Below are 27,497 nucleotides of genomic sequence, written 5' to 3'. Positions count from 1 at the left end.
AGTGGATATAAGCAGATGAGCGTGACGACAAATAAGTACCGGTAATGGCAGGTCAAAGTCTAGGCGAACTCTGAAACTGAGGGGCGCCCTACACATCAGCTCTACAAAAACATCTGACTACTGAGGTTAAGTTAATAGGTTGGAATTATCTAAAGGCTTCAATTCTACGAGATAACTATTATCTGGCAGGCGTTTTTGTAGAGCTGATGTGTACGGCGCTCTCCAGTTTCACAGTCTGTCTAGACTTTGACCTGCAATTACCGGTACTTATTTTTTTTCGTTACGCTCATCTGCTCATAGGCATCACGTAGAATTGAAATTTTTAAATTCCAATTAAAATTTACTTCATTTTAGCATGACTGTTGGAAAAAGAGTCTAAAGCGCGGTGAAGTTTGCTGCAATTTGAATTATTTGATAAAAATAGCCTAAAAATTATTTTTTTGGTCGGTGTTCAATATCTAACTTTTGTGTCACTTATACATTTGATTTTTTCACTCCAGTTTAATTTTTTTTATGTTAAGTTGGGCCGAGTAAGTTTTTTTGGACGTTATTACGGTAACCTGAGATTACGTTTCGTTTCGATGAGAGAATGTACGAGATGACGAGATGGCCTGATCTCAGGTGACAATTGTACCCAACGACCGGATGTTTCTAAATACGTCAGAAGTGTCTCAAATGGTTTTCTCCAAGCTTTTGTGGCCTGTTTGGTTATTTTGAAGCTGCCCCAAAAATTAGTCGTCTGTTCGGATGTCTTAGGGGAACTTTGGTCGTCTTGTCGGTTGGGTAGCCTGTTCCCAGCGTTCAGATAGTGGTAGAGTGCGGCGCGAAGTCAGAGAAGGCTGCCCCGCGAAGACGTTTTCGCTGCCGTCGCCGTCCTCCCTAATAAAATGTGAAAAACACCCCGAAAATCTTAGAAAATTTAGTAGACAAACTCCGATTATCTTCAACGAATGGCACGATTATCCAGAAAGTTTTAGCCTTTCTCGACTTTGAAAATATTTACTACTCCTTCGAACAGCTATGGTGCCCCGGAGGTAATTACCACGGCAAATCGGCACAGTAAATACCATCGCTCCGCCGTGGGTTGGGAAACAGAGGCGGATGTAGGGGGAGGGTGCAGGGGGTGCGCCCCCCCCCCCCCCGAGATGACCTGCGGTTTTCTAATACAACTGGTATTCTGCAAAAAAAATATAAAAAAACTATGTGGTTTATTGGTGTTGAAGTAGAGCAAGAGACGAGTGCACCCCCTCCTAAAAAAATCCTGGATCCGCCCCTGGGAAAGATACAAGAAAGATAGGAGTGGGGAAAGTTTGAAATGTCAAAAAGGAGAAAAATTACATAAACCTGACACAACACCTGAATTAAGTGAGATTTTATTTATATATAACAAATTCTAACGGCTTTTGACACTAATTGGTGAATCTAGACTATTTTCAGTAGATCGAGAGTTGAAGTAAGACTCACTGTGAAAATGTCAAAATAAATTATTCTCCGTTTTCACAAAAACAAGCAGCATTTGACCACACAAATTCCTTCAGCATCTCACTTCTCTTTATTTCTAACTTGCACAGTAGCCGGCGACACAGACGAAACTAAACTACTGGTTACTAGTTGGGGTTAGTATTACGTCTGCAACGTACGCTACTTGAACAGGTTAAGCTTCTTAATTAAAATAAGGAAGGATTAACACAGCTTTGGAGTGTAAACATGCTACACCATTAATAAATTATAACTTTTATAATAATAATGATGATGATGATGAGGAGGAGGAGGATGATAATGATGATGATTTAAAGAACTAGAAAGACACTCAGATAATTTACTACAACTAGTACAAAACTAAAATCTAACTTATAGAAGGAGGATTAAGACTTTTTTATGTTAATTCCATAAAAATAAGCTGCGCTCACCACATTGTTTCGGGAACATAATTATATTATAGAAAGATGCATCACATTCCTGTCTAAAACTCAAACAAAAAAGCACCTGTAAATGATACTTTTAAAGTTTCTGGCTTTTAACGGTTGCTTATTTCAAGGGGAGTAAGCTTCATTATTATCTTTGTGGATAAAAACCGTCAACCTCTTAGGCAACATTTTAAAAATAATGCGGGTGCAAATGTTGTCAAGAGACTGATTTTCTTGCAGTAGGAATAGAACTCTTGTGTATCAAAGTCCTGATAACTTCCTGGGTGGGAACTAACTTTTTCATAAAAGGCACATTTCAATTATGCCACTGCCATCCACATTTTCTTTCTCTCTTTCTTTTTTGTCGGGAGGGGGAGGATTTCATTCCATAAATGCATTTACATTTTTCAGAGGTTTGCTGCTTTCAGCATTATTAACTTGCACCACTTTTAAGAATTTTTGGAGTGGGGGATAAGGTTACTTTCAGAAATTCACAGTATTACCGACTCAACTTTTACACGAAATAAAATAAGTGTATCATCCAAGGCTATACTACAAACTAAATTTTCCTCAAAGTTAAATATTGTAGACAGTTATGGTCAAAATTCGACTGTGGTTGTCATCAGAATTTTCATTTTGACAGAGAATAAGGACAGTTTTTTTTATTAGAACTTTTGCCTGTAAGTATATTTTGGGCAGCTGAATTTGGATCATTATTCTGGGAAACTGGCCACCTACCCCTCCCCAAAGCCATTATGTTATCCTAAGTGAGAAGTAAGTGTTGATGTTGGCTTAGGAGAGGGGAAGGTGGGCAGTTTCCCAGAAACGTATGATTATTATACCTCTGTAAAGGACACACTAGCAAGAGTCCAGTGGGTGTCAACTAAAGATAGTTGATCACTTCACTTGTTCACACTCAGTTAGTACTTGTATTAGAACTGAGATGTTCTTTTCTTTTTCTCCCCTTTATTCAACTAGCAAACTCTGATAATAATACCATTCCAGAGTTTCCTTTAAACTTTAAAATTAAAGAGAGGAGTTAATAGAAACAAATATCATAAACTCTAACACCAAGGAAGACCACTTTCCAGTTCCTCAACAACCACAGCCTCCACTTGGTTGTTGGGGTTCCTGTGGTGTATCTTTTAGTTTGACTTCTATGAGGTCATCTTTGTGTTTGTCTGGTGCATTGCTTTCCATTCCAGGTAATGCTGCAGCAACTCTTCTGAAGAGCTATTAATAAAAGCACAAAATAACACACTGAATGTTCTAATAACATGCAAAAATCTGAACTGACAGTGAACAGACAGGCTTACCAAGCCAAAGAACCTCAAAAATAAACCAAATAAGAAATGAAATAATAATATAACATTAAAGGGGCAAATTGTCCCACAGCAATGTTGTGCTCAGTTGCCTTTTCCCCTCCAAGGGCGGATCCAAAAAGTTCCGAAAGGGGTGGCCGAGACACTTGCCCACTTACCAGCTATATAGATTCTTTTTATTTTTCTGAGAATTCTCTAATAATAATACAAAATTTCAAAAAGAAAAGGGATGGCCGCGGCCCTCTCGGCCCACCCCTAAACCAACCCTTTCCCTCCAAGGTTCGAATAAAGTCTTGTATGGTCATCTGGGACAAGTACATACAGATTTTCTTGCTGCACAAAAACTTCTCTAGGCGAGTCATCTTTTAACTACATGTAAGATATTAAACTAAGCAGGGCTGTCAAAACGTTTTTAAGTAGCAGGCTGATAATGAGTAGTAGGCGGCTTTGGAACTTGCACCAAAGTTACAAGTTCTTGAGGGCCACGATATCTAGGGCCATTTTAAAAATTAGAGTCTCGGAAATGACGTTTCCAGGGGTTTTCAAGAGGTATTTTCCACTACGGACACATGTTGTTTTGTCAGAATACTGGCAAAACTGGGAACAATGCTGTTGAAACGTCCCAGGCGTTCCACAACATTGCATGGTTCGAACGTTCCACAGATCTAAACCTGTTTCAATATGCATTCAATGTCATTCAAATCTGAGAAACAGATGCTTTATAATAATATTTTATTTGACGGTGCTTATTTTTTGTTAGCAGTTATGGTAGAAGAAGATGAAAGTAGCCAGCTAAGGATGGCTAACTAGCCAGCAGTTTTGGTCTGCTACCAGCCCTTATTGACAGCCCTGACTAAGACAAGCAAACAATGGGCTGGGAAGCAAAATGTTAAAGCGGCTAGTGCAAAGGGGAAGCTTGTTGTTCCCTTCCCTAAATTATACCCAAAGTCATCCATCCTAAGCAGGATCCTAGGTTCTGCAGCATTAAATTTCTGGACTGGAAAACAACTCTACTAACTACATCTTAGGTAAACAGTACATTCACACTAGATTAAAGAACAATTTTTCTGTTTTGTACCTGTTTTACATTGTATCCTGCCTTGGCGCTTGTTTCTATAAACATGACATTCAATTCTTTTGCTTTTCTTTCTCCTTCTTCTGTTGTTACTTGTCTGAATTAAGAAAAATTGGGAAACCCTTTTTGATTACACTTAATGTCAAGCCGTTTCATTATTTTTAAAGAATTAAGGAGCTGAGCAGGTTTGGCCCAGCCTGGGAAACTGCCAACATTTCCCGATGCCACCTTTGCTTTCCCCACAAAATGACGTCTGAATGACAGCAGAAATTCCATACTGATGACGGGTCACTACCCAGATCTGGGTAGTGCTTCTGACTGGTTGAAGCCAATTTTCAGTGGTAGGGTCGCAAAATGTTGGCTGTTTTCTCAGGCTAGGACTGGTCCAGCAGTGAGAGCACCAGCCTTCCTCCAATGTACCCTGATTTCAAGTCCTGGCATCAATGCCAGCGGTTTCTCTCTGAATACTACCGATTTCCTCTTTCTCCAAAAACAACATTCAACAGTCAAATACCATAAAATCCCATGTTCAAGTCCCCTGGTTTTAAGTCCCTCTGGATGAAAGCCCCCATTTATAAGCCCACCCAAAACCCCTTATGAAGTTATGTAAGCCCACGGCTTTAATGTGGGATTTTACGGTATTTTACTGCAAAGTGTCTCCAAATAGTAGTTTGGGGTATGCGGTGGACCACAGTTTTGTATATTGTAAGTTCTTGAAACTGTTAATTGGCACACTCTCTAAATAATGTTTTTTTTTTTTTACAACAACACTTTATTTCATATTTACATACAAAGGAAAGATTACAAAAATTGTAAAAAACTAGAAAAAAAAGTAGCAAAATTACAGTTTACAGAGTAGTCTCTCTAAATAATGTTAGTTATTTTGTTTTTTACTATGAAATTATGACTGACAATAAAACAAAGATAAAACAAAAAATGGAAGTTACCTGACCTTTTGTCTGAGAGATCCGTCTTATTTCCAACCAACATAATAATAACATCGCTTCCTCTTTCTGTTCTCACATCATCAATCCATTTTGCTGTTTGCTGAAAGGAGTTATAATCTAGAAATAAATGACCAAAACTGTTCATAGAGAGGATCATTATATGTTTATATGAAACTGCCCACCTACCCCTCCCCTAAGCCAATTATATAAACACTTACTTCTCACTTAAGGCAAAATGTTGGCTTAGTGGTGAGGTAGGTACGCAGTTTCCCAGAAACGTATAATGATCTTAATTTTCAGTCGAGCCTTTTGAAATTATTAGAGGAGGCACCTGGCTGAATGGTTGTCACATTGTTCCTTGAATTTGGGCCATCCACAGTCTGTTTTTTTTTTCCCTTTGGAAATGTCCAAAAGACTGGGAATGAGTAAAGGATGAAAGAAAGGCTGATGACATCATGTGAAGTCAGTTCGTTTACTCAGCCTTTGCTTCTGCATCTTCTTGCTACCTCACACTTGTCAGTTTTGTTGCATGATAGGGTGGAAATTTTTTTTAAGGCAAATTCATATGTTTAAAAAAAAAAAAAAAGGTTTGGCAAGATTATTGAGGAGTTTAAATTTTGGATACATATTTTACACATATTGTAGAACGAAAACCTACAAAGAGAAAAATTGTGTCATATACATGTTATGCCCCCATATCAACATAAAACTCTGGAGACTGATCTCCATACATTTCCTTCAAACATTAGTTGAGAGAAGCTGTTTAAAGCTCAAAGCAATTTTTTTTTACGCAGGGTGCAAAGAAAGTCAGTTTTACAGCTTGCCATTCGGGCAAGCTATAACTAGCATGTACTAGCCCGAAAGTCATTTCAACTAGTGCCAAAAAAAATTGATGAGCAGGATTGACTACAGTTCTTCTTTTATTTGAATTCCTAAAGAAATATCACTTGCCCATTGGGCAAGTTAAAAACAGAATTCACTAGCCCGATAGCAAAATCCACTAGCCCCGGGCTAGTGGAGTGAGGGACATGGCTTTGACCTCACTGTGAAATTTAGGAGCTAAGTTCTCTGAAATGTCATTCCCTCATTTTAAGACCTATTTTATGCAAATCAGCCACTGTTATCTTTAGACAACAATATAAAACATTTGATTTCAATAATGTCTTCAATAATGCTCTCTTTCCAAGATGTGTGGCCCATAAAATGAAAAGCTGTGCATACTTTAGTACATTTTTATATATTCATTCATTACCTTGATCGGATTGGATCACAACTTGCGTATTTTATAAAACAACTTATTTAATTTTAGTAAACTTTCAAGCGGTTGCAGGCAGTAAGAAGTGTTGCTTCAGACAGTAAATTTTACTGGTTACCACCTGATAAGGAGAAAACTGGGACTGGTTCGGGACACCAACATGGCCACCGTTTCATTGTTTTGGGACACCAATATGGTCGCCGTGCTGTGTTCTCCCTAACTTTTACCTCAGCAGGTTACGAACCATTCATAGCCACTAAGGTAAAGGTACCAAAGGTGCACTTTCCTGAGGGCAGGGGGGTAGTGAAGTGCAGGACATGGCCCCACCCTTGCTGGGAAATTTATGAGCTAAGTTCTCTGAAATGCCCTTCCGTCATTTTAAGACCTTTTTTTAAGTAAATTGGCCGTTGTTACCTTTACACAACAATTTAGAAACGGTTGATTCCAATAATTCTACTCTGTTCTGTTACAATGTTCTCTTTCCAAAATGGGTGGCCATAAAAAGAAAAGCTGTGGCATGTGAGAATCGGATCGGATCACAACTTGTTTTTTTTTAACACTACTTCTTTAATTTTAGTAAACCTTCAAGTTGCTTCAGGCAATAAATTTTACTGGTTACCACCTGATAACGAGAACACTGCCATGATGTCATGTGAAAAGACTCTACAGCAAGGCAGATGAGTCAAGCAAAATTTAACAACTACATTACAAAGTAAAACTATCTAACATATTTACTTGTTATGTCATAAACTACAACAGCCACACTTGAGTCTCGTATGTAGCTCGGTATTAAGCTTCTAAATCTTTCCTGACCAGCTGTGTCCCAAAGTTGCAATCGAACCTGAACAAACAAGAAAAAAACAACTAAATTCAACAGGCTTGAGTGTTATACATGTAGGAGGCTCATAAAGCAAAAGGCAATATTATAAGGTACTGTAAGTAAATGCCAACTCTAATCAGTGACTGTCACCTTTTCCAGTAGTAAAATCATTATGACTATAAAAATCATCAACTATCCTTAAGAAGCACCTTGGTTAACAGAATCTACTACTAGAACCACCCAGTTTTTAAATTAAAATAACTCATAACCTTGTCCTGCCTATTTTATAGAGTAATAAGTAATTTAACAAGCCTACCGTTCTGTCTTCTAAGTACATTGTTTTTGACAGAAAGTCTATTCCAATAGTGGCCTGAAAAGAGGGTTGCAATAATTAGCACAAACATAGAAAATAAATAGTAATAACCAATGATTATTACTTAGTCAAGGCTATGCTCTAACAGCACCCAGGGGCCCCTGGCACCTAATGATTGCTCCTGGGTTGCCTCCAGGTGACTAGAAAATCTTACTTTTTTAAAATATAAAACATATGCTAGGCACCCTGGATTACACAGAGCACTGGGCTGCTTTCAATTTTCCTTAGAGCAAAGCCTTGAAAGAGGTTTGAGATTATTAATTTGAAATAAAGGACCAGTAAAACTTTGGAATTTCAACATAGTTATGTCCATAGAACCCTTGCTTTTTTTAACTGCCAGTCAGCACATTACTAAGAGACTAGACTTCAAGCAACATCCCTTTATGCGAAATGCGCAATAGAAGAAAATTGTCACATGTACAACTAGAGACAGGAAAAAAAGAAAAGAGAGAGACTACTACCAAAGCTGGAATGAATCACCTTTTATTGTCAAATAATTTTTGGGTACAAATTTGAAATCTAGACTATTTTGATAATGCTATAGGCATAACCAATATTGTAGCTTCTCATTGTGCACGGAAAACATAATTCATTCACCCTGGCTTTTGAAGCAGTCTCTTCTTTTTCCTCCTGGGTTCACAACATTATTTCTTGTAGATTGCAGAAGTGTCAAACCCCAGTAACTTTGAAGAAAAACAAGCGTCTGCTTGCAGTCTTTTAAGAGACAAAGGGATAAGATAGTGATAAATATAAGGGATTTGCCTTTTTTCTTCATACTTATCAGTCTTATCCCCACAAAAAGCTCATTTTGTGTACAAAATAGAGTTAACAACACTGATAATGTATAGTGGCAAAATGTGGTACTTTGACAAGAACTGCTACAAGAGGGAGAAATATATTTTGTTGCTTTTGAAAAAGAGGACAAAGGAAAAAACAACAATTTATCACAAACATCCCTTTAACCCTTTCATTCACAAGTTTCTGGGAAGGAAAAGGCTGCTAATAATACTACCAACAAAGAACTTATTTATGATGTAAAATTGACATCATAGTGAAGTTATCTATGTAATATCATAGGTGACGAATTACTCCTTAATTTTGGCGCAAAATTTCAGCGGTAATTTGTAATTTCACATGTGAAATTACAAAATTGCCATGGCAACCCTTCCGTACGTCTCAGTGTCAAGATGGCGACAAAGTTTTAAAATGCCGTGAATGAAGATGTCAGGGCACAAAAAGACGCTTTAGAAAACCTGAACACACAAGAGAACATCAAGAAGGATTCTAACAGGTATTTTGCCAAAAATTTTAAGGTCTAAACATTTGAAAGAGTGGAGTTCTCGATCGATACGATCCAGGATAAACATGTCAAAAATCCAAGATTGCTAACGTAATTTGTCACCCATGATATTAATAGGTAATCAAATGGTATACTCGTGAAATTAGGGAATAATTTCACTTGCATTTTGTCCAAATCCTAATAATTTCCCGAGCCTTCAGGCGAGGGAAATTATTAGGATTTGGACAAAACGCAAGTGAAATTATTCCCTAATTAATTCACTCGTCACCATTTGATTACACATACTTATATAATTATAGTAACAAGATGTCAGCTCTTTAGGATTTGGTGCCAATATAGGTAGCTAAATTGAAAGTACAGCAGAAATGATTTTTGCATAATGTTCACCAGCCTATATTATCATCTCTTACATCACCACTTATTTGCATCTAATCTATGTCATTTTTATTTCCTTTTAGAGTTGTCAAATTTCTGCAATTTGCAAAGTTTAATTTGTGAAACTTCCATGAGAAATTACCAGAATTCAATAAATGGATGTTTACTTTAGAGCATTACTCTAATAAATTCTCATGAAAAAAAATAGTATTGTATCAACTGAACCAAACCTTCTACATGATCTGGTGATACAGCTGCATTTTAACTCAATTTTCGTATTAAATAAAATTGTCGATCCAATAATCTATCAATTCCAAAGGCAATATTGACCGTTAGGGTTAGAATGCAGAATATCTGAAAGACAATACCTAATACTATTCTGAAAAAATGCAAGCTTTGTACTGATTATAAACAGACTTGAAGCCAGCGATCGATGTCAGAAACATCAAACGCCGGCTGCAAATTTGTAGAAGACCGATCGATTTCTCACACTTACTTGATAGGTGTTGTCAAAGCTGTCATACATGAACCTTGTTATAAGAGAAGTCTTTCCCACTGAAAAGCAAACCATATCACTTCTATTTAGCCCGAGAGTTCAAAACACAATCTGGGCAGGCACTTGATTATGCCAAAAAGTACACTTTTCACAGCTGACTTTTCGAACACCCTGAAATTTACGATCTCCATGAGTAAGTTGACACTACTGCAAACTTACCGCTCTGTTCACCTAAAAAGACCAACTTGAATTTTCTTAGAGGATTACCAAAGTCCGACGACATGGCTTCTTCAAGAAATAAGACAACAATATAGTGCAAGCTCAGGAGGTCTTATTTTAGTACCGAAGTTTGTGGTATTTATATCATTGAACTTTCGATCGAAGCCACGTCGAAAGATGTAACGGCATCTGCGCTTGCGTAACGCGTACTTTCCCGCATGACGTCATTCAATAAGTAGCCAAGCCTTTATTTGCTTGGGCAAAATGAAAATGGCGGCAGTTTTGAAAACATTGCAAGAAGAAAATTCCCTTGATTTGTTCATTTTGTATGAAAATGATAGTTTGTTTATCAGATATAAAGACGGAACATCAGTTGAATTGTCTCCTTGTGGAACAGCTTTTCTCCACCGCGAAGCAGCACCTTGTAAACGTAGAATGAAACAGCTGACAAGATTCGCTGTCAGTTCATTCCGAACTAAAATAATCGAATCTGTCAGTATTCGTAACTTGTTTGCGGTCAGACCATATCTCTGTAAAGAACTGACCTCTCAACACGAACTTAAGGTGAGTAGTTCTGCACGTGTTTGCCGAATTTTCCTTGATCAAATAATACGTGAAATTTTTAATCCATATTACCCGAATTTCCGGACATTTTCCGACAACTTCCGAACTTTGCCGAAGATTCCCAATTATGATCAGATTTAGGGTTAAGGTAGCTGATGCTGGAAGGGCAAGATTTCTGAACAGCCCCATTAATTTATAGGGCTCTGAGGGATTATTACCTGCACAAAGCCTGAAACATGATGTTTTAGATGGTTACGGCAAAAATATGACACTTAGCATGTTGGTCTGGGCTGGGTTGTTTAAAACTTGGGTAAGATAGGGTTAGTGTGAAATTTGAATTCACGTATGAAAGCTTAAAAAGCAAATTCAGGTTAATCCTTTTTGTCTACAATGTTTTGATACAAGAAAATGCATGTCAAAACACAGGCGGCCCAAACTCACGTTGCAAGGGAAGGGTGTAATGTAATTTACATAACATATGTGACGCGCACCAGTGTCGCGTTACCACAGGCGACCGTTGAAAATATAAGAGACTTTGTATGGGAAATATATCACTGAGATCTGCGAACGGCAAATAACGTTAAACCTTACTTTTTCTTAAATGAAATGAATAAAAAAGTCTTACCTGCAATCTATTCCGCTGCGGTTTGGTGTCTGTTTGTCGTTTTACTGTTTTTTTGGCTTTATTGCGTAACCACTGTTACTCCTTTCATAGAACGAAGTGAAAGGAAAAGCAGCCAGCTCCAGTTATGTACCCCTTTTTCACGTTCCGAGGGTGTCCACTCACAAGAGCTTCCATCGAATTTTGATTATATAATTTAATTTACTGAAATCTACTGAATAACACCTCTCCCCCACTTTTTCTGCATAAATGCATACTTCTAGGATACACATACAGATACTCTGTTTACAGGTTTCCTTTACCATTTTGTGAACGAGGATCATGAGGTTATCCCTACATTATTTAAGATCTCTCCTTACAGATAACCCACCCAGCCCAGAAAGGGTTGGCCACACCACAGGGTCTACGTCCCTTACTCTTTTCGAAAATTGATGTGGGTTCTCTTACGTCGTACAAGAACAGATATGTGAACATGCTGTGAGTTGGGACATATGGTTTTTCATCCTTATCCAAGAAGACTAGAATGTCTAACAATTTGTAGATGTCATTACAAGGGCAACACTTTCTTCTCAGGCCCTGAGTGTTGGTCCAGCCAGGATTAAACCCGTGACCTTCCCCTCAGCAGACTAGTGCTCTCCCAACTGAGCTAACCAGGATACTTCAATTGAAGCACGTTGAACATGACTTGTATGATCATAAAGTAAAACCATGGTAAAATTTTTTTGTACCACATATTAACCAGGCCTGCCATGTTAAAAGCTTATCTTTCCACCCTTAACAATCCTAGGTTGGTTACCATGGTATCACAGAATGTCATTGGTGTGATCAACCTGCTAAAGACTTTGTTACACTGTTGTCTGATGGCTCTGCTTTCATGGAATCTATTGATGGTTTAGCAAGCTTAACACTTTTGCCTCACAGGCAGGCATTTGTCGTGAAGTTTCTTTGTGAGGTCAAATATCCCTTGCCAAAGGTAAAAAAACAAATTAAAATGTCTTCTATGCAGATAAAATATAGGGGTTTAAGGGTCAGTTTAAAGGCCATCAAAATGGCCAAAGCAATGGCTGGGCCATATTTCAAGCACTTTGTCCAACAAGTGGTTTGGTGGCTCACCAGTTTTGAAAAGTGTTGAAAGAATCAGAAAATATATACTTTGTTGTGGCTTGGTGGCTATTCAGTCTTCATCGGTGAGATTTATTAAAAAACATATAAAATTATATCATACAGAGGATATTACTTGTGTTTAAATATTACCAGTATTCACCACTCGAGGAGAAATTTCGTATCTCCACGCGGCTTTTTGTTCCCCAAATTAGTTTCCACTTACTGTGCATTCAAACTTTAGCAGAACTCTGTGAAAAGGTACAAAAAAAATGGTAAAACTATGTTTGGGAATATCACCAACTGCACACTTCTGCAGATTAAGAAAGCAGCAAGAAACACTGGGAGCCCAACAAGAGTAATGGAATTAAATACACTTGCAGGTCAGGTGTCACTTCTACTTGATACTTCAGTAGTTTTAACATCACAAATTGGAGGTCTGCTTTTAGTTTGACCATAAAAAGTTTGTTATCTTTAACAGAAAACAAATGATAAAGGTTTAGAGGGACAGCAGCAGAAGTATTATTACACTTGGCAAGAACAAATCCATTCATCATTCTCATGTCCTGAGCCATGGCAGTACCCACTTCAGTGTGTAGTTGATGTTGTAAATAATGCAGAAGAATCAACAGTCTCTCCTGTTGCCAGTAATACTGTAACAAAAGTACCCTCCTCTCTTCCAATCACTTGCAAAGCTGCTCATCTTCACTCATGGAGAGCCCAGGTATGAGATCAGAACTTAAACAACTAAATGAGCAAGCCCTTACATTATATGATAAGCATGAGCTTATTAGTTTGGGGAGAATTTTGGGGCAAGCTGGTGAGAAGAAAGGGGCAAGGAAAGCAAGCCTGAGCTTGAATTTTGCTCCTTTCGAGGTGTAAAGATACTATGCAATCATCTATTCTATCACTTTTCCTCGCCCCATCCTTCTTGCTCACTTTACTCAAAATTTTGGAACCCTGAGATTGCACAAGTGAGCCTGCTTACAGGCCAGAGGAGCATGGACACAATGTTTTTCTAAGACTGCCTTGAGTTTACCCTTTTTATTCAAGGAAACATCAACTGCATTTACAGTCAACCTATATTAGAGTTTACTTCTTTACCTAATAAAGAGCAGCCAAAAATAAAAAAAGTCAAAAAAGAAATTTTATCTTCTGCTTTTCTTGTCAGATGGTACCAAGTGAATGCTTGGATGTTGAAAACTGGGAAATCTTCTGGCAATCAAACATGAGAGTTATTTGGAAAGGTGGCATTACCTATAGGTGTGTACAAGCTGCCCCTTTATACTAGAGCAGGGCTAAAAAAAAACTTAAATGCAAGCTTGTCCTTCAGGCAAGCAGCTCTGAAATCTTGCTTTCCCAAGGCCACTTCTTGCTTATCTTAGTTAATGATTTTGTTAGAGGAAGACTAGCCTGGATCTTTCCCTTTAGGCAAGTAAGTTTTAAAGGTTATGCTTGCCCAACAAGAAAAACTTCTTGTCCCAGACTACCAGATGGGATTTTTTTGTGCCCTGTAGAGGATACTAAATTGTTACATACATTGTAGCTGCAGCAGATGCATGGTTATCCTACCTGAGAACTACTGGGGGTTCCCATGATTAGTGTTTTGGTTGCCTTTCCCGTCAAGTACGTGTTCGTACTGACAACTTAAACTATCCCCAGTTCATACAAAGGTGAGTGTTTGCATCCCCATATTTCCCTTGGGATTTGATTAACTAGAGTAATTATTTTTGTTTTAAGATTAATAACTTAGAGACAACCAGTGTTGCATTCTAGATTAACGGTAATGTATGTACAGTTGACTCTCTCTTAACGGATACCTCTATAAGACAGACACCTTGTAAAATGGACACCCAGAGTTGGTCCCAGCCTTTCTTTACTCCATCTATTTGACTCTCTCAAACATGGACACTTTGTACTGGTCTGATCGATATACATGTATACACCTAAGTTTTTCTTTTTTTTTTCTTAGTTTGTCGAGTGTACACTTTTATACATCTTCACACTCAGCAAACTAAAAAAGAAGAGGACCTGCTCATATTTCTAACACAATACAATCTCTTACAGAATATTCCCTCAGCCAACTGGTTTATTTACTGTAGAGATTGATCCCGGAGATGGCTCTATAATGAGATCACAATCACCATGTGCTAGATACTTTAATCATTGGATTGTTCATTGTCATCCACACCAGGTACAGATTAAGGTCAGATTAACAGCATTGTGTAGCAGTTTTCTGCCGTTTTTCTGTGTTATCTTTGAATCACAGAAATCAATGTTGTTGCAATTATATAATATATTAAGAGGGAATGTCTGTGACCAGGGGCCCATTTCTTGAAAGACCTGGTAACTTTCTGTGCCCAAAGCAAAATGTTAAAATCAATTCTAAACCCAGATAGCTAACAAACCGGCCCATGACAGTTTTACTTGTAGTATATAAACAGCAAAACGACTGATACCTCATTCACAGACTTTTGAGAAACGGGTCTCATGTAATGTTCCTTTTCAAGGAAGCTTATTTAAAATATTCATACACCGTAATTATTGTTTTGTCTTGCATAGTGCCATAAGCATCATTAGAGTATGCCACTCTATTAATAGACTTAAATTTCATTTCTAATGTATATGAAACAAAATCCTAATTCAAACGCTGTAGTGACAGTATGTACAGTCAACTCTTGCCTTCAAAAATTTATGCATCAGTCAATTCCAGCTGCGCCCAGCGCCACCCCCCCCCCCCCCCCCACCCCCCTCCCGGGCTATTCCTATCAGAATATAAATACACGGAGGATTTAACTGGAAAAACAAGCAGATTGGCTCATCTGTCAAGGGCAGGAAAAAATTGAAGAGGATTGTAAAGGCATGTTGTCGATTTTATGCATGCATTTCTTAATTGCTTATCAAGCTAGAATTACATGGTGAAATCGGGAGCTATCAACTTGAATCAATGTTTTTTGGTCATTGAATCAAATTTCTGTTGATATTATTTGAAGAACATCCTTTCATATTCATAAAACTATCCACAAAAGTTAGCTTTACGGTGCACTATTAATTTTAATGTCAATGATTTTATAACAATTGTATTAAAACCATAAACTGGTGTCATCACGGAATGAAGTCTAATTAGAATAGCACTATTTCGTTAATTGAAACAAAAAATTGCACATAAAAATGCTTAAAATGACACTACTCAACTGTGTGATCAATGAAAAATGTTGCAGTGTTGACGGAGGACAGGGCATTTGCCTTCTTTTTTGGTCCCCACCCAGGGGGATTTGACAGCTCAAGAGTCCCCACCCCCGAGAATTTGTCATCGAAGGTCAAAAAAATGCTAATACCCGGGGATCAGCCAGGGGAGGTGGGGGGTCGGGCGCAGCTGGAATTGACTGACGCAGTATTACAAACATTTGACTGAAATAAATTCCTGCTATTAAGGACTTTGCTGATGAGGACTCAAGGTCCCTACAGTGTCCACTATAAAGGGAGTTGACTGTAATTCCCCACCCTTACGCCACCGAGTTTTTGAAGCAATTTCTCCCACTCTACATCAGTTTTAAATCAATTTACCTTATTTATTACTTTTGTTTTAAAATTGAAAGACTCTGGCCTTCAGAAAATCTCTGCCCAGTTCCAAAGACACCAGAAATCCTAGGGCTATTTCTGATCAACAAATTGTCCAAACATTTTTCAGTCAAAGTAACATTTTCTTCAGCAGATGAAAATTTCTCATGTGCATATTGGATAGCATTTTCGGATAGCCGGTCTCCCACACATATTCCAGTCTTGAAGAAACATACGTCTTTTTGTTGTAACTTGTAAAATGAGTTGCTATCATGCCAGGAACAACCTGGCAATTGTACGGGTGTTACCCCCATTGTTACAATCAGTAAGCCTACATACGCGTCCTCAATCCGAAATGGTTCGAACATTTTGGTGCGATGCCAAAGTTTGTTGAGAATGTTGTGTGACATCACGTAATAAGGCCCTCGACAGTACGTGTGGAAGCGTGTTCTATTGTACGTTCTATAACTCAAGAAATAAGACTTCCAAGGAACTCTTTCGATTCCTGTATCTATCGCTAAAGCCCCAGCGTAGATTTGCGATGGCAATCCAGGAGACGTCTCTAGCCATTTTATAAGTCTTGGCACATGTACATAAACATCATCATCTGCTTTCAAAATATACTCGCATTTGAAGCGTGTCGCCCAGGTGAATGCCGTAAAAACTTTGATAATCAGATTGTCGTATGTATCTTTGTAATTTCCGATGAGAAGATCTCGATAAATCCTAGCTTCTCGTTCAAGCTGCAGATCCAACTCGCGATTGAACGTTCTACCCAAATTAAATATCATTTTCCATGTGCCACTCGCACCTGTGCCTTGCAGGCTTCCCCATGTTTGACGAATCGTTTCCCGCGTAGCTTTACTACCCGGACGTGAAGTGACAATTGCCAACAAGAAAAATTCTTTGCTTCCAATATCTGGTTCGATGGCCGGTGGAAAAACATTCAAAGTCAAATTTGGAGAGCTATAGTGGACTTTCTTGTAAATATCAACAATGCTAAGGCCGATGAGAAGCAAGGCAAGCAACAGAACCGCACGTACGCAGGGAAAGCTACATAGACGGACCATCTTCCGACGTAAAAAGGATAAGCACGGTGAAATAGCCATTAAAATAGCTGAAGAACCGTAAACGCACTAAAATAATCAAAAGACGACGAAAAATAATTTAATACTACCGCGCCTACCTGGTATTTCATTTAAGACAACACTAAATTTCTCATATGAGAGCTTGACGGCACGTGGGTTCACAGGCAACCCAAACTCAGTGTGAGGGTTAATTGCGTGTGATACCATATTGTGTGATCTTAAACTAGCCGTGAACATAAGGGTTACAGGTAAGAATTTGAATGGAAAAATAAGTAGTAAAGATGTAGTGGAAATTCGGGGGCAAAGGAAATCGCTTAAACTGCAGCGGATCAGGAAAAAAACACACGGTAGGCACAAGAGCAAACCAAATAAATAAGGTAGAGTGTTTAATATTGAAAATCCCAGCGAGTGTTTGTCTGCGTGAATCTAATGTTACTCCCCCCCAACCCCCCCGCTGGTTGAGGACTTACCTTTTCTTCTTACTTCTGAAGACTGGCTAAAATTGCATTCACCCCTGAAGAATTTTGTGAAAATTAAAGCTTGACCCCCAACGAATTTCATATCTTTTACTCTGCCCCTAAAGAAATCCTCAATTTTTATAAATTCCCCCTGGAGAATTCGATGGTTCCTCATGGGCGAGGGGAGGGGGGCGGATATTAAATGCAATAGCCCAATACCTGAATTCCCATACAAATCCTTACTACTTGCAATCCTTTATATTCACAACCATTTTGAGGATCACATTTCTTCTGGAAGACAGTACATAAGAATATTTTGTCTCTTGATCTGTTGCCCAAGCATAGTTTGACATATTTGTGGCCTTGTAGAAGTTAAATGTGGTAAAGGGTGGGATCCGACTCTTGTGGAGAGACAGATAGAAAATTTTAAGCCATACTTTTATTATGATTGGTAGGTTGTCTAGAGGGAAAATGAAGCCTCTTGAAAAAAGTGGTATTTTTTTCTGCTAAAAATGCAAACTATTTTACGGATCTCTATAGGGTGTTGAGATTCAAGAGAGAGTATACTCAGCTGACAGGCCACTTCCTGACAGATTGCTAAGAACAGAATACTCCGTTGGAAAACTGATAAAACAAGCTACAAGGTACAGTTCAAAATTAAAGTCACGCAAGGTCAAGCTTACCCCCATAGGTTCCAGTAATGAATAGATAATTTGAAAAATGAATCTGTTAGTCGCTGCCTCTACCCATATCAAATTCAAATCTGCATTCCTGCATACATAATGAGCAGTGAATTTCTGGGTACAGCTTCTTATTATACGGTCAGGGTAGATAAAATTGCTTTGAAGACTTTATTTTACATCAAATTCAAGAAAACTGAGCAGGCAGAAATTTCAGAACTAGCATGTGAATTCACTACTCATTACGAATGCAAGAATGGAGGGATGAATCTGAAATCTACAACTGCAAACAGATGCAACTTTCAAATAATAGAATCATTAATAGGATCTTAAGGGGTATATGCTTGACCTGGCTTGACTGTAAACCCCAAAATAAGAGGCAATTAATAAGATATCATTTTATTGTATTTCAGTTACATAGAGTTCTTGTCCACTATTGGAAACCAGTTAGCTGAGCGATGCTGTTGGAAAGAGGTGACCCTGCCTGTAGACACAAATGTCCAGTGCTGGCCACAAGATCCCTACTTTCCTTTTTCATCCTTAGTTCCACACTTCTCAAAGGTGTGGAAGTGTGGAAAAGTCTGACAAAGTAAGGATATTGTCGCACTTTTCTCACAGGCACTAATCCCTTGTAATTCTTTACTTAGTTCCACACTTCTCAGAGGTCTGGAAGTGTGGAAAAGTCCGACAAAGTAAGGATATTGTCGCACTTTTCCCCCTGTTAAGAACCCCTTGTCATTCTTTACTTAGCTCTACACTTCTCAGAGGTGTGGAAGTGTGGAAAAGTCCGACAAAGTAAGGATAATATCACACTTTTCCCCAGTCATGAACCCTTTGTCATTCTTTACTTAGTTCCACACTTCTCAGAGGTCTGGAAGTGTGGAAAAGTCCGACAAAGTAAGGATAATGTGACACTTTTCCCCAGTCATGAACCCTTTGTCATTCTTTACTTAGCTCTACACTTCTCAGAGGTGTGGAAGTGTGGAAAAGTCCGACAAAGTAAGGATAATGTGACACTTTTCCCCAGTCATGAACCCTTTGTCATTCTTTACTTAGTTCCACACTTCTCAGAGGTCTGGAAGTGTGGAAAAGTCTGACAAAGTAAGGATATTGTCGCACTTTTCGCCCTGTTAAGAACCCCTTGTCATTCTTTACTTAGTTCTACACTTCTCAGAGGTGTGGAAGTGTGGAAAAGTCTGACAAAGTCAGGATAATGTCACACTTTTCCCCTGGTCATACGAAACCCCTGTCATTCTTTACTTAGTTCTACACTTCTCAGAGGTGTGGAAGTATGAAATAGTCTGACAGAGTCAGGATATTGTCACATTGTGCAAAAATATGCGAAGATTCGCGGTAATGCGTTATTGTTAAACTGAGAAAATGGTTGAAAAATGTGTGGTTTTTGGGACTTTCCCCCCAGTCACGAATCCCTTGACATTCTTTACTTAGTTACACTCCTATGTATGAAATGAGAATAAAGCGCAGTGGGAGTATTTGTTGGTTTTATTCCTTCAACTCGTTTTACATCTTTTTAAATGCTATTTTAAGTTTAGACAACAATTTTATGACTAGAAGATATTAGCCTTGTTTCACTGCCATCTGTTTGAATACCCGACCATAAAACAAGCTTACGTTTTCTCTGTCACGAAGTCCCCGTCAGTCCTTTATCTTCGTTTATTTCAACGGAAACCTCAACAACGTCATCTAATCTATGGATTTTTATGTTTGAAATTTTTCATCTTAATGTGCCATATATGAGACGTCTTATTCTGGGTTTTTCTCCTTCCTATAGATCTATTCGGCTGACTCAATGTCGTACCCAATTCAAACCCTTTGGGTATAAAACGTTTTGTTTTAGGAATTTCCATATCATTTAAATGTGAATGCCACATTATAACGCAAATACAATCCACTAAGAATCTTAACCCCGGGAGCTTTCAATTGGGTACAACAGTCAGGTCTCTTAAAATCGTGACACCGCTAAAAATAGGTAGTAAAGAATGCAGAGTATGTACGTTCTATCTTCCTCGCTTTAAGATCAACTTGATAAAGTTTGTAAATGCTCAAATCAATTGTTATTGTTCTATTCCTTCATCAGGTTCATGACCTAAATTGGTCTAAAAATATACAGCATTCTGTATAAAGTAATAATTGTGACTTATCGGCCTAGAGTAGCTACCTGCAGATCTCTCTGTGGAAAAGGGGGATCACTGTTTGGGTGCGTGTTATAGGGTCGGCAATGTTTATGTTATCTCTACGGCACGTGACAATACTAAAATATTTGCATGGTCCACCCTCCTCTTCGTCTTTAGAGAGTCACCCTTAGGTGAATTCTTTTTCGCGGTTTCTTGGCCTCGAGCCGCTCACCTCCGAGCGTGGTGTTGCTTCTTTTTCATAATTTATGTCCAGCATTTATATAACCTTAGAGAAGAGGAAAAACTGCGAAACAGTGGATATATGGCGAATATATGGTGAATTTGAACCCGTACTGATAAGGAACAAAGCTTGGTTGGAGATCGGATTTCTTAACTTTAAGTTTCTTTCAACGGCTGGCATTGAAACAATGGTTATATCTGCTATTCAAAATAAAAATAGTTCTTGAGGAAAAATGTAAAAAACCATACAGGAATAAAACCAAGCGCTCATAAAGCGCACTGAGCTTCTCGTGACTCAGGGAAAGTGAGACAATATCCTTACTTTGTCGGACTATTCCACACTTCCACACCTCCGAGAAGTGTGGAACTAAGTAAAGAATGACAAGGGGTTCTTAACAGGGGGAAAGTGCGACAATATCCTTACTTTGTCAGACTATTCCACAGTTCCACACCTCTGAGAAGTGTGGAACAAGGTAAAGAATGACAAAGGGTTCATGACTGGGGGAAAAGTGCGACAATATCCTTACTTTGTCGGACTATTCCACACTTCCACACCTCTGAGAAGTGTAGAACTAAGTAAAGAATGACAAGGGGTTCATGACTGGGGGAAAAGTGCAACAATATCCTTACTTTGTCGGACTATTCCACACTTCCAGACCTCTGGGAAGTGTAGAACTAAGTAAAGAATGACAAAGGGTTCATGACTGGGGGAAAAGTGCGACAATATCCTTACTTTGGCAGACTTTTCCACGCTTCCACACCTCTGGGAAGTGTAGAACTAAGTAAAGAATGACAAAGGGTTCATGACTGGGGGAAAAGTGCGACAATATCCTTACTTTGTCAGACTTTTCCACACTTCCAGACCTCTGGGAAGTGTAGAACTAAGTAAAGAATGACAAAGGGTTCATGACTGGGGGAAAAGTGCGACAATATCCTTACTTTGGCAGACTTTTCCACACTTCCACACCTCTGGGAAGTGTAGAACTAAGTAAAGAATGACAAAGGGTTCATGACTGGGGGAAAAGTGCGACAATATCCTTACTTTGTCGGACTATTCCACACTTCCAGACCTCTGAGAAGTGTAGAACTAAGTAAAGAATGACAAGGGGTTCATGACTGGGGGAAAAGTGTGACAATATCCTTACTTTGTCGGACTACTCCACACTTCCACACCTCTGAGAAGTGTGGAACTAAGTAAGGAGTGAAGAAACTCTGGATTTCATGGCCAGGGCTGGACATGGCTCCCTGTAGAGACTATGTCATTTAATCTGATTGTCTTTTTAGCATCCTGTAGTTATTGTAAAATAATTATTAAGCAAGCAGGCAGGTGATAAGTAACAATTCTTGCAAAGCATTGAAGTGCAGTATTTATTAAGCAAAGTAGGTAATAGTTGAAGTTGTCTGTACAGAGATGTTAGCCAATAAAAAAAAAAAAACAAATAGCCCATTTGACTTCTGACAATGAATTCTGCAGAGTTTTTTGTAAATTTTCTCAGAGTCTGGTTGGTTGGGCTAACCAGCAAACAGGCATCCCAGACCTAGGACCAGAAGGGACCAGGAGATCAGGGGCACCCCATGATGGTTTCCTCCTAAAAGCACAGAAATACGTTTTAGGCTACCCCGAGTACTTTTATACCTCTAGAAATGCATTTTAAGCAGAGCTATACAATTTGTATCTGTTTGGTCATCCTTCATCAACTTGAGTCTTTTCGAAATTTCAAGGGCTTTTTTAGATTTTCATAATTTTTTACGAAAAATACCTTAACTTGGGGAGTGAAATACAAAAATTAAACTTCAGAAAGTCGTAGGGAATTTATTAGATAAATTTTGAAAATTGCACATGAAAGGGGCGGTCACCAAGAAATTTTTATTTTTATTTTTTTCCTATAAAGAGCCTAGTATAGTATATTTTGGCAGAAAAATCCTATATTTTCCTATATTTTGAACTTCAAAACAGCCTATTTTTCCTATCCGATTTTCCAAAAAGTGGCTGGGATGCCTGAGCCAGCTTTGCTAACTTTAGAAATTTAACTGTCATTAAAGGATTAAGGGACTTTTGACTAATAGAGCCAGTTTAAGTTTGTTAAAACATCAGTCAATATCTCAGCTGGTACTCTAAGTCAACACTTCACTCAGATGCAGGGATGGTTGTATTCAACCTTAATTAGTGGGATGCTACTAATGTTTGCTGCATGTCCATTTTGGCAGGAGTCAAATCTTCCAGTTATATTGCCCAAGCCATTCTATCCAGCACATATCGTGGAAACTGCAGTTGTGGCAGGCACAGGAAGATTCAAGGCTTACTCAAATGGAAACATCAATATCGTATTCAGTGACAGAACAATACTTGATCTGAGAAATGTAACAGACAATAAAGAAAACGAGCATGAGAATTCCAGTTTATGTCAGCTTATTCTCTCTAATGGAGATGTGCAACAATTTAGTTTAGCAGATGAGGAGCAGTGTGCCTTATATCAAAGGTAAAAGCAAAATATAAGACAGCCCTTTTGCAGATGGTCTTTGAAATCATAATGTAGGGATAGACTACAATATATTTTTTTTTAATGGGGGGCGGGGGGTCTCATCATGAGTTCATGAACAACAATTTTGCATTTCACAAGTCACAAAACATTTTAAAGATTCTCAAAAACAAAGGTCGTACAAAATGTCAAAACTGTTACGTTAGGCCCATTTTGTAAAACACAGTGCTTTAGCAATATTTACAGTTAACTAGAGTTTTACCAACCTGCGTGATTATAAATTCCCTAGGGAAGTCAGCTGTAGGTGGGTCTGAGGGCACTGAAGTGTGAAACAACATCAAAAGACTCTCTAAAGTAAATTTAAATCGAGCCATCAGATGCTAATTAAGGTCATTTGGCCAAATTCAGGATTTATTATTCTTCAGTTAATCTTCAATGTACATGTAAACAATCGACGATTTTGGCAGTTCAGGTTTCACTGAGTGCACTTCAATGACGATTCACAGAACAGTTTTTCAGTACATCACGATTCATGGACACAAAAAAATGGTCAGTCACGGCATCACAAAAATAAGCTTGCCCCCCACCCCTCCCTGCCCCCCTTACAAGTGAACAAGTGAATCAAATCTTCTAAATGTCATGTCTAACATCATGCAGCTGCATTTGTAAGTTGCTAACTGCAAAATTATTTTCAGTGTAATTTTAATTTGACTGAACATATGCAGTCAGCCTACCTGCAAATGTTAAATGTAGTTTGATCTGATTTTTTTTTTTTCAGATACTTGCAGACTGCCCAGCACTGGAAAGAATGGGTGAACTCATCACCCTCACAGAGAAGAACATTTTACAAAGACACATTATGGGACCCTGAGAAAAGGGGGTGAGTTTATATTTGATAAGGTTTTGCCTTGTATTATTTAAATATTTTATACACACTTTCTTTAGAGCTAATAACACTTATGTTGAGAAAGATCAGTTACAAGATCTTACTTTTGAGAGGAACCATCACCAATTCCAGCACCAGAAGAGGACTTTCATGCACTTACAAAATTTGCTGAATTTGCTAAGGTCCAAGCCTACATGTATCTGAACTCCCGCCTGAAGACGAAAAATGGCCACTGATTTTCCTTTTATGTGGGGAGGGGGGGGGGGAGGAGGAAGGGCTTGGTTTTACATAGACTACTGAGGTATTCCCGATAAAATTCATGGAGTTTAGTTTAAACTTACTTTGCAGCTATTATCACGTATGCTGACTGTTATTAGAAAAAATATATTGACACCAATTCTTCTTACGTTGCAAATTGACCAGTCAGGAATAAAAAGGCACTGGTCTGTAAAACTCGAATAAGAAGTTAACATTCTAACTCTTCCACTTTCTGGATAAACAGGGCTATGAGTCTTGAAATTGACAAGATAAAACGATTTAACTGTATCCTTTGGTATAATTTTTACCTTAACTACATGGGTTGATTTAGGGGAGTGGGTCCTTAATTGGCCATGTAACCCCTTCATATACCCCATGTACAGTGCACTTCCTCTTCCTATGGCCCAAAAAAATCTTGAACCTAACCCTAAATCTACGAGAAAGCATTAACTCTCATGCTCCTATTGTTTCTCTCTGTTCTGTCCTCTGTTATGTTTCAAATCCTTGACACAGTTTTTGCCTGATCAGACATTCATGATCAACAAAGCGCTGTAAATGAAACCCTAAAAATGACAAAGGACAGCACAAACTCTACAAAGGTATTTCACGTACACTTATGTGAGTAATTGTGTCAACTTGCCCATTTCATGCCATATGCACGTAGCTGGAAAGTTACTTCAGCTTTATCAATAATAAATTTATTATTATATTGATATGCTATCTTGTGTTCTATAAACATGCAGAACCTTGACAGCCTTACAGCGTATAGAACTAAACAATGAACAAATAAGGGAAGTTTAAGGGAACGCGTCCAAATATCGGCATCGGGTCACGCCGATGCCGATCAATCGGGTGCCGATTTTTTCCGATTCCGTTTTCAATCGGTACCGATATTATCGGTACCGATTGAAACGGAATCGGCACCGTTCAAAATTCTTCATCGGGCCAATTAACAGAATTCATCAAATCTTGACTTATATCTGTCAGCGTTTGTCAAAGGGTTGAAATCGTCGGTCACGCTACGTTACTGACAAAAATTATATAGGGCAATGTTTATGTCAACAAAAGCAAAGCGTGAATGATTGAGTTTTCAATGCACAAACAGGCTGGGTAAGACCAAGTGTTTATCGCCGTATTGTATCTTGTCTTTCTGAAATGTGTATTGTTTCAAAAAAAAATTAGCGACAAATGCCTTCATCGAAGAGTTCTTATGGAAGACAATACCAGACAAGATGAAGAATTTTTGTATCGAGCATCTTTAAGCGAAAGATAGCGCGCTGAATGCATTTACGACCTTAGAATCCAAAACGCGTGATTGAAGAATCCTTGCTGGAGGAATTTTAAAATCGTTTAGCCAAGAAAATAGGGGACAGAATACTGTCAGATCAGGCATTCATGACATTGCGTGTACAGGAGCGAACTTGAACCGGCTAGAATCAGGCAAGTTGTTTATTTGCTTGTAAACTTCTCTCGTCGAGTCAAACTCACTGGATCTTTCATTGTTACGTTGATTGCACATTCCGTTGACGCTCCGAATTTTTTAAAAGAAACAACTAATTTTTCGCTCTTTTCTGAAACGAGATAAAACAAAGCTTTCTATAAAATGTATTAACTCGAGTTAAAGAAAGGAAAGAAAACTGCTTTTAACGATCCGGCTTGCGACGTGCGCTACGTATTGGATACGTAGGCAGAAGCAACTTGAAAACGCCGTTCCCTGTATTTTCAGCTCATCAGAAGTGAATTGAATTATGATAAACTTTTAATTGCAAGTGAAACAAAATACAAAATACAAAACTAGCTTGAAAGCAATGTTTACAAGTTATAGTTATACAGGTGACAACTACAAGTTTGAATAAGCTTTGTAAATAAACAGCAAGTTAGTACACTTATTTTATATATAATCTATTATAAGAATGTTGTTTTACCGGCCTACGCTGAATATTCTTATTGTTCTGTCGGTTTTCAGTTGAAAATATTCTTGAATTATTCTTAGTTATAAATTTTATTACAGCTTATGCTTGGCATTTCCGCTTTGGACTGTATTTGGCTGCTAGGCAGTCACGAATTTTTATGAGAGGTTTCGAAATATGACTCGCTCTACATTTTGTTAGAACAGCGTGGAAAAGTTTGTAAGCAATTACCGATCGGCTGACAGAAAACAAATCGTCGAACAGCCTTGTAGACATCTTCGAACCAACTTATAAGGCGAAAAAACATCTACTGAAGTATTGTTATAATTATTTTACTATTGAGAACAAAGCAAGTTTTAAAGACTGTTTTGTTGAGTGAAATGACTCTTTCATTATTTGGTTTCGTGACATGTTTGCAGAGTCACATATCCTTATCAGATGAATGTGATACCCCATTATCCACATCGGAATGTTTCTGGCTCCGATTGAATCGGCAAAGTTTTTATCATTATCGGAAACGGCAACTAGTGCCTACAGATAGGTACCGATTCCGATCAATCGGAAAATTAATCGGGTCCGTTTCCCATGATCGAGTTGCCTACCGATATTTGGACGCGTTCCCTAACCAAAATTACACAGCCACTAAGTCATCCTTAGAAAATCAGAAAGCAAAATGTTTTCAAGTCATACTTAATCATCTACTGTGGCAAGTAGCATTGTCAAGGGCTTTTTCCAGTATTGAACAACTCAGATGAAAATCTATGTTAAGAAAGCTACTTTGAAATGTGTGATTCTATTTCTAAAAGTTTTAAAAATAAGTTCAAAGAGGAGAACTACAGACTCTTCAATGAGATCTGTGTCGCATCTTACCCTTAGTCTTACTTAGTTTTTTGCGTTTACATTATTGTAGGATCTCTTCAAGACCTTACTCATTCAATAAGGATCTTAAAAAAGGATTTCTAGATGGAAAACACACACAACAAACTCAATGCTTTGTTTTTCATCACCTGTTTTAATTTGTTGCCTAACACTGTCTACATGACTGCTAAAATTACCTTGTATATATTATGATGTAATAATTATTTTCTCTTTTTCTCTCTAATTTTGTAATAGGAACTTGAAGAGATGGAGGCATCTCTCAACATTTTGGGTTCCCCAGCTGAAAGGGATGCTATGATCAAGAAAGTGCTGGACCAGAATAACAAAGCTATAGATGACATTGATGGCCTGCTGGCCACAATTAATAACACTTACTGTTCTTGATTTAATCATTTAGTGACAAATTATATAATGATTACTTCTTTAAAGCTGGTTATGTGCTGGAGGTTTAACTGTATAATTTATACTTCTTTTAAGTTACTGAAAAATGAAAAGAATCTGATTGCCACATATTATTTTACAAAACGAATTTTGGAGGTGAAGATA

The 27,497-nt window shown here is 38.1% G+C and overlaps 3 protein-coding genes across 3 annotated transcripts; 1 reads left to right on the top strand and 2 right to left on the bottom strand.

Annotated features, from left to right (window-relative positions):
- Positions 1–1,357: 1,357 nt before the first annotated feature.
- On the bottom strand, positions 1,358–10,284 carry LOC140950457 (ras-related protein Rab6). Its single transcript, XM_073399686.1, has 7 exons — positions 10,090–10,284; positions 9,871–9,929; positions 7,643–7,696; positions 7,242–7,347; positions 5,257–5,368; positions 4,308–4,401; positions 1,358–3,140 (listed from the first exon to the last, which is right to left on the bottom strand). The coding sequence occupies exons 1-7, from the start codon at positions 10,151–10,153 to the stop codon at positions 3,003–3,005; spliced, it is 627 nt and encodes a 208-aa protein (XP_073255787.1). The 5' UTR covers positions 10,154–10,284; the 3' UTR covers positions 1,358–3,002.
- A 45-nt stretch (positions 10,285–10,329) lies between these two features.
- Positions 10,330–27,335, top strand: LOC140950458 (uncharacterized protein C5orf34 homolog). Its single transcript, XM_073399687.1, has 12 exons — positions 10,330–10,653; positions 12,063–12,248; positions 12,858–13,100; positions 13,548–13,639; positions 14,444–14,582; positions 18,024–18,127; positions 18,577–18,637; positions 22,747–23,018; positions 23,797–23,898; positions 24,407–24,447; positions 24,691–24,761; positions 27,186–27,335. Exons 1-12 carry the CDS (start codon positions 10,354–10,356, stop codon positions 27,333–27,335), a joined length of 1,761 nt encoding a protein of 586 aa, XP_073255788.1. The 5' UTR covers positions 10,330–10,353.
- Positions 15,928–17,113, bottom strand: LOC140950454 (UDP-GalNAc:beta-1,3-N-acetylgalactosaminyltransferase 1-like). Its single transcript, XM_073399682.1, has one exon. The coding sequence runs from the start codon at positions 17,044–17,046 to the stop codon at positions 15,952–15,954; it is 1,095 nt and encodes a 364-aa protein (XP_073255783.1). The 5' UTR covers positions 17,047–17,113; the 3' UTR covers positions 15,928–15,951.
- Positions 27,336–27,497: the final 162 nt, after the last annotated feature.

The sequence above is a fragment of the Porites lutea genome, chromosome 10, assembly GCF_958299795.1.
Source record: "Porites lutea chromosome 10, jaPorLute2.1, whole genome shotgun sequence".
NCBI classification, from domain to species: domain Eukaryota; kingdom Metazoa; phylum Cnidaria; class Anthozoa; order Scleractinia; family Poritidae; genus Porites; species Porites lutea.
This window is presented reverse-complemented; position numbering and strand designations above follow the sequence as displayed.